This window comes from Sorex araneus, chromosome 6, assembly GCF_027595985.1.
Source record: "Sorex araneus isolate mSorAra2 chromosome 6, mSorAra2.pri, whole genome shotgun sequence".
NCBI lineage: Eukaryota > Metazoa > Chordata > Mammalia > Eulipotyphla > Soricidae > Sorex > Sorex araneus.
Window position 1 is genome coordinate 146,854,834 of NC_073307.1, and position 15,137 is coordinate 146,869,970.

The 15,137-nt window shown below is 60.3% G+C and overlaps 1 protein-coding gene across 1 annotated transcript in view; it reads left to right on the plus strand.

Annotated features, from left to right (window-relative positions):
- CRY2 (cryptochrome circadian regulator 2) overlaps positions 1 to 14,091 on the plus strand; it is a 29,696-nt gene extending 15,605 nt beyond the window's left edge. Inside the window, exons 6-12 of the mRNA XM_055142546.1 lie at positions 262 to 402; positions 1,600 to 1,911; positions 2,033 to 2,184; positions 2,461 to 2,663; positions 2,925 to 3,011; positions 3,775 to 3,922; positions 12,353 to 14,091. Of these exons, the coding sequence (XP_054998521.1) occupies positions 262 to 402; positions 1,600 to 1,911; positions 2,033 to 2,184; positions 2,461 to 2,663; positions 2,925 to 3,011; positions 3,775 to 3,920 (1,041 nt within the window). The 3' untranslated portion in view covers positions 3,921 to 3,922; positions 12,353 to 14,091. The remainder of the gene's footprint in view (positions 1 to 261; positions 403 to 1,599; positions 1,912 to 2,032; positions 2,185 to 2,460; positions 2,664 to 2,924; positions 3,012 to 3,774; positions 3,923 to 12,352) is intronic.
- Positions 14,092 to 15,137: the final 1,046 nt, after the last annotated feature.

Consider the following 15,137-nt stretch of genomic DNA (forward strand, 5'->3'; position numbering starts at 1 on the left):
ACCGTCTGTTGAGCATTTGCCCCAGGAGGCGGGAGGCGGGTGGGTTCTCCTCTACCAGATAAGGCGCAGAGGGGCCAAAGCGCCTGGGGGTTTGGCTCAGGAGGGGCCCCTGGGGCTCCCCTCTCATGCTGCCAAGCGCAGCCCTCAGTCATGGCTTCCAGGCTTGTTCTGCGGCCATGGCTGAGCCCTGCCCGCCAGCCTTGGCATCTGCCCCCACTGACACCCAGGCCTCTCCTCTGTCCCTCGCTCCCGCCGCCGCAGGCCTGGGTCGCCAACTACGAGAGGCCCCGGATGAATGCCAACTCCCTGCTGGCCAGCCCCACAGGCCTCAGCCCCTACCTGCGCTTCGGCTGCCTCTCCTGCCGCCTCTTCTACTACTCCCTCTGGGACCTGTACAAGAAGGTGAGGCTGGAGAGCGGGCAGCGCCCCCATCCCAGGTCGGTGCCAGGTAGATGGCACCTGGGCCAGGGAGTCGCTGTAAGAAGGGGCTTTTCCTTCCAAGCCGGGCACTGGGGACAAGGCTGCGGACCCTGAGGTGTCTGGAGGTGGACCCGCCCAGAGAGGCTGCTGGGAAGCCAACATCCGGGAGATGGTGGTGCTGAGGGCACCCCCAGGTGTGGATCTGAATCCAGTGCCAGGGTATCGGGGAGGGCAGAAAAGCAACCCAGGGGCTGGAGTGATGGAACAGTCGGTAGGGTGCTTGCCTTGCATGCAGCGAAGCTGGGTTGGATCCCTGGCACGCCATATGGTCCCCTGCATGCACGGCCAGGAGTGGTCCCTGATGGCTCAGACAGGAGTAAGCCCTGACCAGCACCAGTGTGGCCCATAAACCAAATAAGAAAGAAAGAGAGAAAGAAAGAGGGAGGGAGGGATGGAGGGAGGGAGGAAAGAAGGAAGAAAAGAAAGAAAGAAAGAAAGAAAGAAAGAAAGAAAGAAAGAAAGAAAGAAAGAAAGAAAGAAAGAAAGAAAGAAAGAGAAAGAGAGAAGGAAAGGAAAGAAAGGAGGGAGGAAGGGAGGGAAGGAAGGAAGGAGGAAGCAAGAAGAAAGGAAGGAAGGAAGAATGGAAGGAAAGCAAAATGAAAGAAGGAAGGGAGGGAGGGAGAGAGGGAGGACACAGGGGTGCCACTCAGGAGGTGCCAGCTGCCGGCTGCAAGTGGGAGCACTGGGGTGCGGACCAGGCCAAGCGGAGCAGAGCCGCTGGCAGCTCAGAATTCTCAAAGCAGTGATCTGGGCCCGGTCCTGGGTGTTGCTTTTGGGGGAATGGCCCTCAGCGGGTTCTAGAGCATGCCCCTCACTCTGGCCACCCCCGAGCACCAGCCCGCAGACCGAGGCTGTAAATGACCGAGTCGGAGGACAGGCGGGTTTCAGCCTCTCTGCCCCCATGCCAGCTGCAGAGCTTCAGGGGGAAGCGGAGCCAGCTGCCCGCACAGCCCCGCGCCAGTGCCCTCGCATTGCCCAGCTGCGCCCGCCAGGCCTGGGCTTCTTACCTGCCCGCTCTCGGTGCCCCGGGCGCGCTGTGTCACTCCATAGGAAGGACGCGCCCGGCAGCCGGCCTGTCCCGGATGCTGCGGCTCAAACCCCCGCCCCCCGCCCCCATAGGTGAAGCGGAGCAGCACCCCGCCGCTCTCGCTGTTCGGCCAGCTCCTGTGGCGGGAGTTCTTCTACACGGCTGCCACCAACAACCCCAGGTTCGACCGCATGGAGGGGAACCCCATCTGCATCCAGATCCCCTGGGACCGCAACCCCGAGGCGCTGGCCAAGTGGGCCGAGGGCAAGACGGGCTTCCCCTGGATCGATGCCATCATGACGCAGCTGCGGCAGGAGGGCTGGATCCACCACCTGGCCCGGCACGCCGTGGCCTGCTTCCTCACCCGCGGGGACCTCTGGGTCAGCTGGGAGAGCGGGGTCCGGGTGAGTCCGCGTCCCTGGGGGGGGGCCCAGGGTGCATGCCGGGCGCGCAGCGGCGGGGACTGGGCACCGCGTGGTTCCCCCCTCCTCCCGCCCCTGCTCAAGGCCCACATCCCGGCCTCAGGTGTTCGACGAGCTGCTCCTGGACGCCGACTTCAGCGTGAACGCGGGCAGCTGGATGTGGCTGTCCTGCAGCGCTTTCTTCCAGCAGTTCTTCCACTGCTACTGCCCCGTGGGCTTTGGCCGCCGCACGGACCCCAGCGGGGACTACATCAGGCGAGTGCGCGGATGGACCCCAGTAGGGACTGCATCCAGGGAGGGCGCGGACGGACCTCAGTGGGGACTGCATCTGGGGAGGGCGCGGACAGACCTCAGTGGGGACTGCATCTGGGGAGGCGCGGACAGACCCCACCGCGGACTACCTTCAGTGAGGGCGCAGACAGCCCCTCCCTCCGGCTTCTGACCACCCCTGGGGGCCACCTCCTGCCCCCAGGCCCTGGAAGGGGGGCCCCGCCCACCCAGGGGTGCTGATGGCCGGTCCCCTTATTGCAGGCGGTACTTGCCCAAATTGAAAGGCTTCCCCTCCCGCTACATCTACGAGCCCTGGAACGCGCCCGAGGCGGTGCAGAAGGCGGCCAAGTGCGTGATCGGTGTGGACTACCCTCGGCCCATGGTCAACCACGCGGAGACCAGCCGGCTCAACATCGAGCGCATGAAGCAGATCTACCAGCAGCTTTCCCGCTACCGGGGGCTCTGTAAGCACCTTGCCCTACCCCACCCCACCCCACCCCACCACCACGCCCGGGCCTCTCGAGAAATGGGGAAGCCTGCCCAGGTACTGCCCCTGGCCGTCCTGTGGGCTGATATGTAGCCCCAGCTTCCCAGGGCTCGTGCTCTGCAGGGGGACTTCAGGAGTGAGATGGCCGCTCTGGGGCTCCGGGTCTGCGGGCAGCCATGCCCCCTCCGTGGTCCAGTACCTGCCTGGTGCCACGAGAGTCCCTCTGTCTGTCTCCCAGGTCTGCTGGCCTCTGTCCCATCCTGCGTGGAAGAGCTCAGCAACCCCATGGCGGAGCCCAGCGGCAGCCAGGCCGGGAGCAGTGCAGGTGAGGAACAGCTGCTGTCTTGCCTGGTGCCACCCTGGGTGCCACAGCTCTGCCCAGGGGGGCGGGAGGGTAGTCACAGATCCCCACGGGAACACGGAGCCACTTGGGCAGCAGGCAGCAGGCCCTGGGCAGGACCGAGCAAAGATCTGGAAGCAAGGCGCTGGGGAGGTTTTTCCGGGTTCCTTGGATTGGGGTCATCAGTAACGCCTCACCCAGCAGGGACCGCCTTTCCCAGGGCTGGGGGCACAGCCAGGAGAGGCCCAGAGGTGGGGAGGAGCCGAGCCCAGGTGGGGCCGCTGGGGCGCACCCCCCAGGGAAGTGTGTGAGCAGGAGGGTCTGGCCTCGCGTTAATCAGAAGCTCACTCTCGGTGCTTGGGGGCAGGTGGGTGAGAGTGAGCCCAGGGCAGCCAGAGAGGCTGCAGGCGGAATATAGGCACGGGGGCCACCGGGCAAGGCTGGCAGCAGCTTGGCCGGCCAGCTCCACGCTTATGCACTTCACTTGGATCTATCTCCAGAGGCTGGCGGGCACCCCCGAGGGAACCATCTGTCCTCAGATCCTGGACCCCAGCCAGGCTGGGGCTCCCTCGGGCCGGAGCCCCCTGGGGTTGGACTGGGGGGGGGCAGGCCTAGAGCAAGTCTGGCCCTGCTCTCTGGACCATTCTGGAGCATAACTCAGGACCCCCCAGCACCCTGGTGTGGCCCTTATAGGTCATCTCGGTGCTATGCGCGGGGCAAGGTGACCCTCTGACCTGCTTCTCCACAGGCCCGAGATCAGTCCCTGGAGGTCCCTCGTCCCCCAAACGTAAACTGGAAGCAGCGGAGGAGCCCCCTGGGGAAGAGCTCAGCAAACGGGCCCGGGTGGCCGGGTCGTCCACCCCCGAGCCGACCAGCTCCGGCGCGGCTGTGTGAGAGTGAGTCTGAGGGGGGTGGGGGGCAAAGCTGGAAGGTGGCAGCCGGCTGGGACGGGCCCAACACCTCCCTGCCAGCCACGTGGCCAACCGGGAGGAAAGCCGACGGGCGGGCGCTGCGGGCTCGTTGTGGGGTTTCATCTCAGAGACTCTTCCTTTGCACCTCCCCGCCTCCCCAGCCGTGAACGAGAACTCCCAGTTTAAAGAAGAATTCCCAGATTTTAAAGACCATTCCCAGACTTAAAAGAGAACCCCGGGGTTTAGAAGAGAGAATTCCCAGATTGAACAGACGGCCGATCTTCCCCTTTTGCCTTTTGCAGCTGTTCTTGCTGGCAGTGGCCTCTGCTCTGTTTTATTTCTAGTTTCTTTGAGGCGCTTCTGCCTGTAGGACGGAAAGAATGCCCAAGTCAAGCCCTCTTCTCTCTTTGCCAGCTCCAGGGGACAGAGGAGGTCGGGGTGTGGGCCCAGCAGACCTCGCCTGAGTCTGATCCCCAGCATGGCATGTACCCCCACACGCTCTAGTCTGGTTGGCCCCTGAGCTCCGCCCAGCCTGAGCCCTGGGCTGCTGATCCCCCAATTCCAGGCTTAGCATAGCCAGAAGTATGACACAGTGCTATTATTTGGCCCTTTTTAAAAAAAAAAATAACAAACTTTATTTCAGTCACCACGATCCATAATACAGTCAGCAATGGGGCTCTGGGGCTGGAGCGATAGCACAGCGGGTAAGGCGTTTGCCTTGCACGCGGCCGACCCAGGTTCGATTCCCAGCGTCCCATATGGTCCCCCAAGCACCACCAGGAGTAATTCCTGAGTGCATGAGCCAGAGTAACTCCTGTGCATCGCTGAATGTGACCCAAAAAGCAAAATAAATAAATAATAATAATAATAATAATAATAATAATAATAATAATAATAATAATGGGGCTCCGTGCATACAGCGTTCCACCAGAGCGCCTTCCCTCTAGTTATTTCAGATCTGCACCGCCCTCCCCACCCCCAGCCCCTGCACCCCACCCCAGTCTCCCCCCATATAAGTGGAGTTCTGGAGGTCAGTCCTCGAGTGCCCTGTGCTGCTGGACACCCCATGCACAAGAGAGGGCCTCTCTGTGTCCCCGCCCTGTCTGACCCTCCCGCAGGGTCCCACCCTCCAGTTCCATCCCCGCCGCAGCAAGTCACTCGATGTTCCATCATTCACTGTCACTGTGTTCCGCTCTTCCCGGGGAATCCCGGGAATTTCCCGAGGAATCCCATCCTGCAGAGAGAAAAGTGGGTGTGGCCTTGTGTCCAGCGGCTGTGGGGGACCTCAGGCCGGGCTCCCTGCGGGGCTGGCCGTGCTCCAGTGGGGGCCAAAGGAGGCCAGCACTTCCCTCAGGCTGCTTGTTCAGCCCAGCCCAGCCCACCCTAACACCACCCAGCCCACCACAGTGCAGCCCAGCCCAGCCGCCCCCCCGCCCGGCCCCACCACCTCGTCTCATCTTCCCTTTTGCAGCTGTTCTTGCTGGGGGTGGCATCTGCTCTCCCCTCTCCTGTCGGCTGGCTTCTCGTCAGCCGGAACAGCCCCGTCTGGGCAGCTGCAGAGGACTGTCCTCTTGAGACCTCACTCCAGGCTGTCCCTTCTGAGCCCTGTCTGCGTCGTAATTGGCACCGAGGAGCTGCTGGCATCTTTCCCCACTCCAGGGCTGCGTGAGGTCACCTGGTGTGAGTGCCTGGCCTTGAGGGTCTGGAGGCAGCCGTGCCAGGTGCCCATGTCCTTCCAGCCTTCTTGTCATTGAGGCCCTGATAGGGAGATTTGTGCCTTCTGGGAACCTCAGCCACCTGAACTCTTAGATCCGTGACCCTGTAAGTTCTTCCTGTTTAACAAATCCAGTGATTTGTTAAATCACTGGCCTCTGACTCTAAGCTGAGAGGACCAAGGACAGAGAGGTTAAGTGTCTGCATTGGGGTTCTCCAGTGAGATTTTTTCCCCCCTTGACTTCATGTATTTCAATGTGATCTCTGTGCTTGTTTACTATGGGTTTTCTTTTTTTTTCTTCCTTTTTTTTGTGGGGGGGTGGGCCATACCCGACGATGTTCAGGGATTACTCTTGGTGGTGCTTGGGGGACCACATGGGATGCTAGAGACGAACCGAGTCCACTACATGCAAAACAAGTGCTCTATCCACTGTCCTGTTGTACAACAATCCCAATGGGTTATAACCATCCCGTATTCTCACCACCCCACACTCCTGCTCCTCCCCTGCTGATTGGATTCTGGACTGTTCCTTTGTCATTGATTGTCTTGTTTTGTTTTGAGGCTGTCCCAGCGGTGCTCAGGACTCAATCCTGGCTCTGTGCTCGGGGAATCACTCCCAGCGGTGCTTGGAGGACCATATGGGATACTGGGGATCAAACTTCGGGCATCATGTGCAAGGCAAATGCCCTCCCCACTGTACTATTGCTCTGGCCCCGTGACTGTTGTATTTTAAGTTGTAGTGTGGGTCTGAGGCTTACTGTCCAGTTAGTGACCTCCAATTCAGCAGGAAATTGTTGCCTGAGGAAGAGGAGTGTAAAACATGTAAAATGAGATAATAGCACAGTGGGTGGGCCCTCGCCTTGCATGTGGCCCTGTCCACCTATCACTACATGTGCTTCCCCCAGCACCCCCCCTACACAGACGTTGAGATCTGATGCCCAGCCATGGGGATTTAACAGTCAGCTCAGAAGGCGGGAGACAAATAACCTCTTAATCCCTAGACAGGGTCGGGCTTGTCGGCAGACGCTCGCGTGATCAGGAAACACGGCACAGATTACACTTGGGACCTGAAAGATGAGTCGGATGGAAGCAGCAGGGAGGTGGTTTCAGACCAGAGAAATCTCTTGACAAGGATGTGATCTTGTACAAATGGGTGAACTGCTGTGTGCTTCCTCCCTGGGCGGGGCTGGGGGGGGGCGTGGTTGCGAAGATGAAGTGATGGAGGCTGTGAGTCAGGAGTGTGTGGGTCGCCAGGGCGACCTCCGTGGGACTTCTCACCTAGGAGACCCAGCAAGGCTTTGGGCTTTGGCTTCGTGGGCCTCACGGGGGCTGCCACAGATCCAGCCAAGCTTCCCCTGTCCCGAGCAGCACCAAGAGGGAGGGAGGGACCATCTCACTCACCCCTCAATGCAGGTGTGCCTGGCACTGCCTGGCCTGGGGGTTGGGCGGGGACAAGGTTGAGAAAGACCCGTTTACTCCCCGGCGTGTTGGAGCAGGGAGAGGTGGGCGTAACCGCCAAAACCGCTAATGCACCCAGGGCCTGTGCAGGGGAAGTTGGCCACGGAGGAAGAGCGCAAAGGGTGGGCATGGTGGGGTTAGGATGCCGTATCTTCTGGCCGTCAGGACTGTGCCTCTTTGCTTGTATCAGGAAAGCAGTCTGTCTCCAAGTACCCCCACGTCAGCTCACACCCTTCTTCCGAGCCAGAGCGGAGGCACAAAGCCCCCTCCGTGGAACGTGGGGGAGGAAGAATCTGATTGCTTTGTCCTGACTTGAGTGAGTGACAGAATTCCCTAGGTTTGCGGAGTCACAGCTTGCTGGAGTTTCTGATTGGGGGTGGCGGTGGTTCTTTTTTTTGCTTTTTGGGTCACACCCAATGATGCTCAAGTTACTCCTGGCTCTGCAGTCAGGAATTACTCCTGGTGGTGCTTGGGGGACCATATGGGATGCTGGGGATTGAACGTGGCCCAGCCGTGTGCAAGGCAAGCACCCTCCCCACTTGCCTTATCACTCCAGCCCCTGATTAATGCTATTATTAGTATTTTTAAATTTATGGTCATTATTTTTTCTTTTGTATTTTGGGGTTTCCCCCCCAGCAGTGCTCAGGAGGGCTACTCCTGGCTCAGTGCTCAGTGGTTATTACCAGTGGTGCTCAGGGGAACCACGTTAGATACGGACATCAGTTTCAGTTGAGTCAGATCCTGGAGGGTCTTACAGGTTAGGCAGGTGAGTTCTTTGGTGTCTTTCCGGTAAGGGGCGTGTGGAAGCAGGAGGGTGAAATGACCCAGCGGGCATGTTTGGGGGGTAAGGGAAGAAGGGTGCGCCCAGATGGCTGCAGCAGCGTGTCCAGCGGGGTCAGGTCAGTGATCCGAAGGCCTGATGCCCAGGTTCCCTCTGCCCTCCTGGGGCTCACTGAACACCAGGTTGTAAGTGGGCCTCCATCAGCGGGCTGGGCAGTTGCAGACCCCCCTGCACGACTGACTTGGGGGGTGCACCCTGGTCTCTGGGAGCCGGAAGGATAGTTAGGCCCTTGTATGGTGCTGCGTGCCTCCCGGGCCTAAAGGTGTCGCGCCTCACCTGTGGGACGGTGAAAAGAGCGTCTCACCCCCCCAGCTCCGCCGCCCCCAGTCTTCACTGGGCAGCGCATCAGGGGAGGAAAATGAAACCCCCTGTGTGAAAAGTCTTCGGTGAACCGCACCGCGCAGAGGAGCTCACCAGACCCTCTCGCCCCTGCTGCTCTGGGCCTGTGGGACTGACGCATCCGTGACTTGAGTCCGAGCCAGCACTCGGGGGCGAAACGGGCCACAGAGCCGTGGCTGGGTGGCCTCAGCCCAGCTAGTATGCCCCCTTGCTGCAGTGGTTTGACCCAGGCCGGCCCATACGGCCTGTTGTTGCTGCTCAGCCTGACATACATGCATGTGACACGCATTCTTTAGCGGTCAGTGCACAGGCTTGGACCTTTGGCTGTCGATCCAGCTCCGAGCTCTGTTTCTTTCTTACTGGCAGTTCCAGGGGCAAATGCTGACGTGCAGGTTCAAGAGAGCTGGTGGGCGGGCGCTCCCTGGTCTCTTCCCACACTGCCCGCCTGCCCACGCGGGCATCTGCCCTGCGCTGGGCTTTACTGACCAGTGCTTGCCGGAGCACGGACCAGCCCCCACGGAGCTCTTGTTTCCTCTGCTCCCCTCAGCCCTCAGACTTGCTGACGGCTCAGGATTCCACTGGGCTGGAATTGTGTACGGAGTTTTCTCTTTGGTCCAATTGTTCTGCCCTGCGGGGTGGGGTGAGGGGCGGCCCCGTCTGCTGGTACATAGTGCTCTGCAGGGAGAAAGTCAGAGGTCACCTCTCCCCACCCTGCAGTTCAGCCGTGCCCGGGAGCCCGGGCAGCTTCACTGGGCAAGGCCCGACTTCTGGCATCTCTGCCCGTCCCTTGACACGGGCTGGATAGTACACTCCTCCTTGACAAGACGCACCAGCAGACCAGTCGGGGAAGCGCCATGGAGAGAAGAGGCTGTGGCTGCTCAGTTCTGGCCGGGGGTCCTGAAAAATGGACCAGGGGTTAAGGCACATACCTGAGGTGTGGCCCAGCTCTGGTTCGATCCCTCAAACGTCACCAGGTGCAGACCTGGAAGTCTCCAGCACCACGGGGTGGCGGGGGGAGGGGAGAAGGGGCAGGTGAGCCTGGCACCCCAGGGCCCGAGCAGCACCGCTTGGAAGTACCACCCCGTCAACTGCCCGGGATTAGAAAAGATGAAATTCAGGGTCCCTGTGTGCTCTGCACTTGCTAAGCAGCTGTTACCTGTCTGGCGTCCCTGCCTTGTTCTGTGTAATTGTCGGGTGCAGGAAGGTCAGTGTGGAGAAGCCCAGGGAAATGGCCCCAAGCCCAGAGCTTGGCCCTGCCCTCGATCCCCTCCCCCTGCACACCCTCCCCCACTCAGACACACACCTGACTGTCCCTCTGTACTTCCTTGCTGCTAACTCGGGAGCTGGCAGATGCTGGCAACCTCTGAGACTCGTCGTAGGACCCAGGTTCCCTCTAGGCCTGTGTCCTGGGTGTCCCTCAGTGGCAGGAGGCCGTTGCAGGTGCCCTGGGCACGCACCCCTGCAGGGGCAGATTTCCAGAGCTGGGCTGCCTGTTAGCAGCTAAGGGATGGGGTGGGGGGGTGAGGGCACCGGGCACTCACGGGACAGCCGACGCTCCATTAGCAGCCGGCCGAGAGAGCGGACCCCGAGACGGCTTTCCAGTGCATGTTTTGGGAGATGATCTCCCCCGGCACCTCTCCCCCCGGGCTGCGCTTCCCTTTCCTTCCCTGCTGCTGTCATCGCTTTCCTGCCAGGCTTCCTTTGATTTCCCCAGGCCCCTTTTCCTGCAGGCTCGACGCCCTCGCTGGAGAACAAGACCAGCTCCTGAGCTGCTGACGGAGCAGCTGGAGCTGCTAGTTGAACAGTCCTTTGGCTCACCTTGTGGACAAGGACAAACTGGTTCTTCCAGACCAGGGGGTTCTGGGTCTGTGCTTTTGCACTCTTCCAGGCAGAGACTCAGATCCCGGGGCTTCGCTGAGGTCAGCCCCTGCCACCCCCGTCACGGGCCTTCTCCTTAGCTCCACGCAGCCGGTTCCCTGCCCCCTAGGCTGAAGTACCAACAGCAGTAGGTGCCAACCGCAGGCTTTAGTTCTGTCTCTGTGGTGCCAAGGATCAAACCAGTCTCTCACACATGCCAGGCACTTATCACGGATCCACAAGGCATTGGTTTCTGGTCTTTGGTTTGGTTTGGGGGGGTCCATTTCGTGGTGCTCAGGGATTACTCCTGGCCCTGTGCTCAGGGCTGACCCCTGGCATTGTTCAGGGGGTCATTTGGGTGTCGGGGGTCTAACCCCGTATGATTAACCAGGTTGACCACGTGCAGGGCCAGCGCCTTCCCCACTGTGCTATCTCTCTCTGATCCAAGGTACAGGTTCTTAAACCCTTTTTTTGTAGTTATCCACGTTTTGGGGAGTCTGGCGAGGGATGACCCTCTCCTTTGAAAGTGACACCTATTTACACACAGATGGAAAAGTGTATGCAGACAACGTCTCCACAGACTGACCTTTACGCCTCTCCTTGGATCCCTGGAGGCTTCACCAGGCAAGGCCCGATTTCTGGCATCTCTGCCCGTCCCTTGACACTGGCTGGTTAATACGTTCTTCTTTGATAAGACGCACCAGCGGAACAGTCAGGGAATTCTGGGTCACACCCCGCGATGCACAGGGGTTACTCCCTGGTTCATGCACTCAGGAATTACTCCTGGCGGTGCTCAGGGGGACTATATGGGATGCTGGGAATCGAACTTGGGTTGGCCACATGCAAGGCAAATGCCCTACCTGCTGTGCTATCACTCCAGTTCCCGATTTTGTACTTCTTTTTTGCTGCGGGGGAGGGTGGTTAGGCCACCCCGGCGGTGCTCAGGGCTCACTCCTGGCTCTACACTCAAGGGTCACTCCTGGTAGGTCCGCAGGGAACTATATTGGGGTGCCGAGGATCAAACCTGGATCAGCTACGTGCAAGGCAAGTGCCCTGTTTGCTGTACTGTCACTCCAGCCCCTGTTCAATAATCACTTTAAAATCCCATTTTCCAAATGCCGTCAAATCCTGAGGTTGACTACTTGGTGTCAAAGTAGGACTTGGGGGCAAGGGGGCCAGAGGGGCACAATTCTGCACAAGTATCTGACCCTAGTGTGTGTGTGTGTGTGTGTGTGTGTGTGTGTGTGTGTGGGCAGACTCCATAATATCTGGGGGCTGCTCGAAACTCTAGACTCAGGGATCACTCCTAGAGGTGCTTGGGGGACCACATGAGGTGCCAGAGATCGAACCTGGGTTTGCCGCATGCAAGGCTGGAGCCCTGCCCCCTGCTCTAACTTCAGCTTTCTGGCTTCTTGCTGTCGTGTCTGCCTCCCAACACTCTGCAAACAGGTCCCGGACCCTGTACCTCTCTTTACTCTCGGATGTGCCAGACCCCCGTAGACAGGCCCAGCGAGAGGATGGGCCTCCCTGTCCTCAGCAAACAAGGAGGCCATGTCTTCCCTCTGCCCCACATTCAGGATATTAAAGCTCTCGAACTGCGTCATCCTCGAGTCACTTCTCCCCCATCTCCCAGCGCCGTGCCAGCATCTGTTCCCAGCCCCGGGGACCATGCTCCTCTAAACCTCTCCTCTGCCTCGAGGTCTCCTCCACGTCTCCATCTCTGACTGCAGCCTCTGTGCACTGACAGGGCCAGGGCCGAGGTCTCCCAGCCCGAGTGAGCCTCATGGGGGTCTCCTGCATCCTTTGTGACCCACAGCCCCGGGTCAGCACCCAGAGGGCCTTGCAGGAGACAGTTTGCCCGAGGCCAGCCTGCAGGCAGAGTTCAAGCCCTCGGGCACTCCTGGCATTGAGTAGGCCTCAAGTCCCTCTTGGACTCTTCTCACCCCAGACAGACCCAGCCTCCTGGGGACGCCCCCCCGGGGAGGCAGCTGTGAACGACTGAGCACCTCCCGAATGCTCCTTTTTTGGTTTGTTTTGGGGCCACACTTAAGCGATGCTCAGAGAAATTAGTGTGGCAGTGCTCTGGGGACTGTATGGGATGCTGGGCATTGAACCCGGCACTGGCTGTGTGCAGGGCCAGAGCCCTGCCCGCTCTCCTGTCGCTCTAGCCCCCTGAGTGCTCCTCCTTGTGCTTGTTCTCTTCCAGCTGCAGTGCCGAGGCGCCAGGAGCCAGCGTGGACGCCCACCTGAGCAGCTGCCACCACCACGCACAACCGGCCACCGCCGGGAGCACTGATAGAGGGAGCGAGCGCGTGTGCATGGGAGCGGGTGTGTGGAGGAGAGGGCTGCCCATGTGCGTCTTTCCGCCTGGGGGTTCTGGACGCCCCCCCCCTGGTCTGCTGGGGCACCTGACTCCACTGGCCTCTGGGCACCCGCCTCCTCATCCCAGGCTAGAGGTTTCGCCAGTGACCCAGGCTCCGGCCTCAAGAGTGTTGTCTCTTCCAGGGCCTGCAGCCAGGGCCATGCCCATTTCCTGTTGGGCATCCTGGAGGCCGGGCATGCCAGCATGGGTGAATGTGTGTGTGTGTGTGTGTGTGTGTGTGTGTGTGTGTGTGTGTGTGTGCGTGTGCGCTCATCTTTGTGTGTGTTCCAGGCCTTACCCCAGGGCCCAGTTTTTCTCATAGTTGGAAATTCCCTGGCCCAGCTCCTCAGACCCCTCCCTGGGGGTGAGCACGGGCTGAGGGCAGATCCACACAGCCCCCTCCCCCACAGAGCCCCTCAGAGTAACTGCCCTGCTTGCAGGTGTGACAGATACACCCCGTCTTTCTGGGTGAGGCCCTGAGGTCAGGAGCAGAATCCCAGGTGGGGTGGAGGGAGCAAGTTGGCTGGGGTCTGAGTCCTCCCCCTTCCGGCCACTCTCCAGGACCCCATCTGCATGCTGGCTGGGCTAGTGGCTGGTTGCTGGGGACCAGGGGCTCATGGGAACAGCCGGAAATGGACGGTGTGCCAGCCTGAGCAAGTCTTCCTTCCACCCTGTGGCCTGCACTTGAGCCACCAAGTGACTCTGTGTGTGTGTGTGTGTGTGTGTGTGTGTGTCTGTCTGTCTGTCTGTCTGTCTGTCTGTCTGTCTATCCATCTGTCCATCCATGGGGGCAAATGTAAGCAGATGGCTCATTGCTCCCTGGACAGTCTCCTCCCATGTGACAGGGAGCTGGCCTTGGGGGACCACGTCTCTGCCTCCCCTGTGACCTGTCTTAGCCATAGAGCTGTGACCCGCTCAGACCCAGCCTGCCCCTTCGCCGTCCTCAGTCCATGGGCCAGAGCCCTACAGGCAGCATTTTCTGAGCTGTCCTGCCTCTAGCTAGAAATCCCAGAGGACCTTGGGATTTCTCAGCCTCGACCAATACCGTCCGCTGTCCTCTCACGGACCATGTCCTGTAGCCTGTGGGGGGGTGGGGTGGGGTGGGGTGGGGGCAGGGCATGTGGGCTGGGGAGTACCCAGTTCCTTAACCCCCATCCAGGAGGAATGAGAACAGGGGGGGCTTCTGCCGGGGGGAGATGGAGGAAGCCTATCTGGCCAGGCTGGCATGAGAGACGAGGCCACAGAGGCCGAGTCAGCGTTGATGTAGCAGCACCCTCGGGTGCCAGGATGGTTCCCTTCTGCCTTCCCAGTCGGCTCCTTCCCGAGGTACCCCTTTTCTCTGGCACCCTGGCCCATTCCTAGCGGAGCAGCGCTGAGGGAGGTTGGGGAGAGAACTCGGCCTGCAGCCCACACCAACTTCACGCCCCCCTCTTCGGGGGGTGGCTCCTGCCCCCCACACCCCAGCTCCAGGGCCAGCATGAGCGTGAGAGGGTCGCCAGCAAAATGCACTTTATCCAGAGGTGTTCTCCCTGGCGGCATGTGAGCATTCACTTCGGCATAAACGTCTGATTCTCTCCATCAAAGCTGTGCTTGTCCTCATTCTGGGGGGCTGGCTGGGGGCTGGGAAGTGCAGGGTGAAGCAGAGCCACATCTGGGGTTGGACACCCTGCTTCTGCGGGAGCCAGCAGCCTCTCGCCCTTCATTGGAAGTGCGGGGAGCAAGGCTGGGTGCCCCAGGTGTGCTTGGGAGCAGGCTCAGCTCTCCCGGAGCTGGGTGGCCCCTGAGAGGCCCAGACTGGGGACCAGTAAGTAGCTGTGCACTCTCCAGGCCCACGAGCCTCCCTTGACCTCAGATCAGGCCCTTGGGTCTGCAGCTATGGGGTACGCTATTCCTGGAGGCTGTGGTTCTGGCAGGTGCTCGGCCTCTGCCCGCCGTCCAGCCCAGGACTGGCTGGAGAACCCGCCCTGGGTGCAGGCCACACGGCCGCCAAGGACTGGCTCTGACCTTAGCTGGCACTTCAGCTCCAGGTGGGGCAATCCCAGGGCTCACAGAGAGAAAGAGGCAGTGAAGGAGGAATCTTGAGCCTCACTTGGCTCACTTGGCTTCCCCCTGCAGTCTCTCTGGGGGCCCTTCCCACAGAGACCTGGGCCTCTTCCTTTCTCCCTCTGCCTGCTTTGGGATGTGTCTTTGACTTGTCCTTGGGAGAAAAAGAAAAATGCCTTTGTTCTTGAGCAAAAGGTTTGGGAAGGTGGGGTAGTTTTACACACACACGCACACACACCTTTAGGATGCTCCCTCATTGAAACACATTTTGAGGGACACTTATTAGCTGCTATAGCAAGACTTTTTCACTGGGAGGAAAAGCCAGAGGCTGATGGTGTAGGTGCTACCGTGGGGGCTGAGAGGAAGGAACCTGGACAGTAGGATGGTGAGATGGCCATTCCCTGGGTGCAGGGCAGGGAGAAAGGGGCAGCCCACGCCTCCCAGGGGCTGGAACTGGGGGTGGCTTCCTACTGGGTACGTGCAACAGGCTTCCGGGTGGGGCTCCATTGAAGGAAAGGCGGGGCCCTGGTCAGTTGGTAGCTCGGAGCTGCAGACAGGACTCCATCAGCTGAGGATTGGTTTCTTC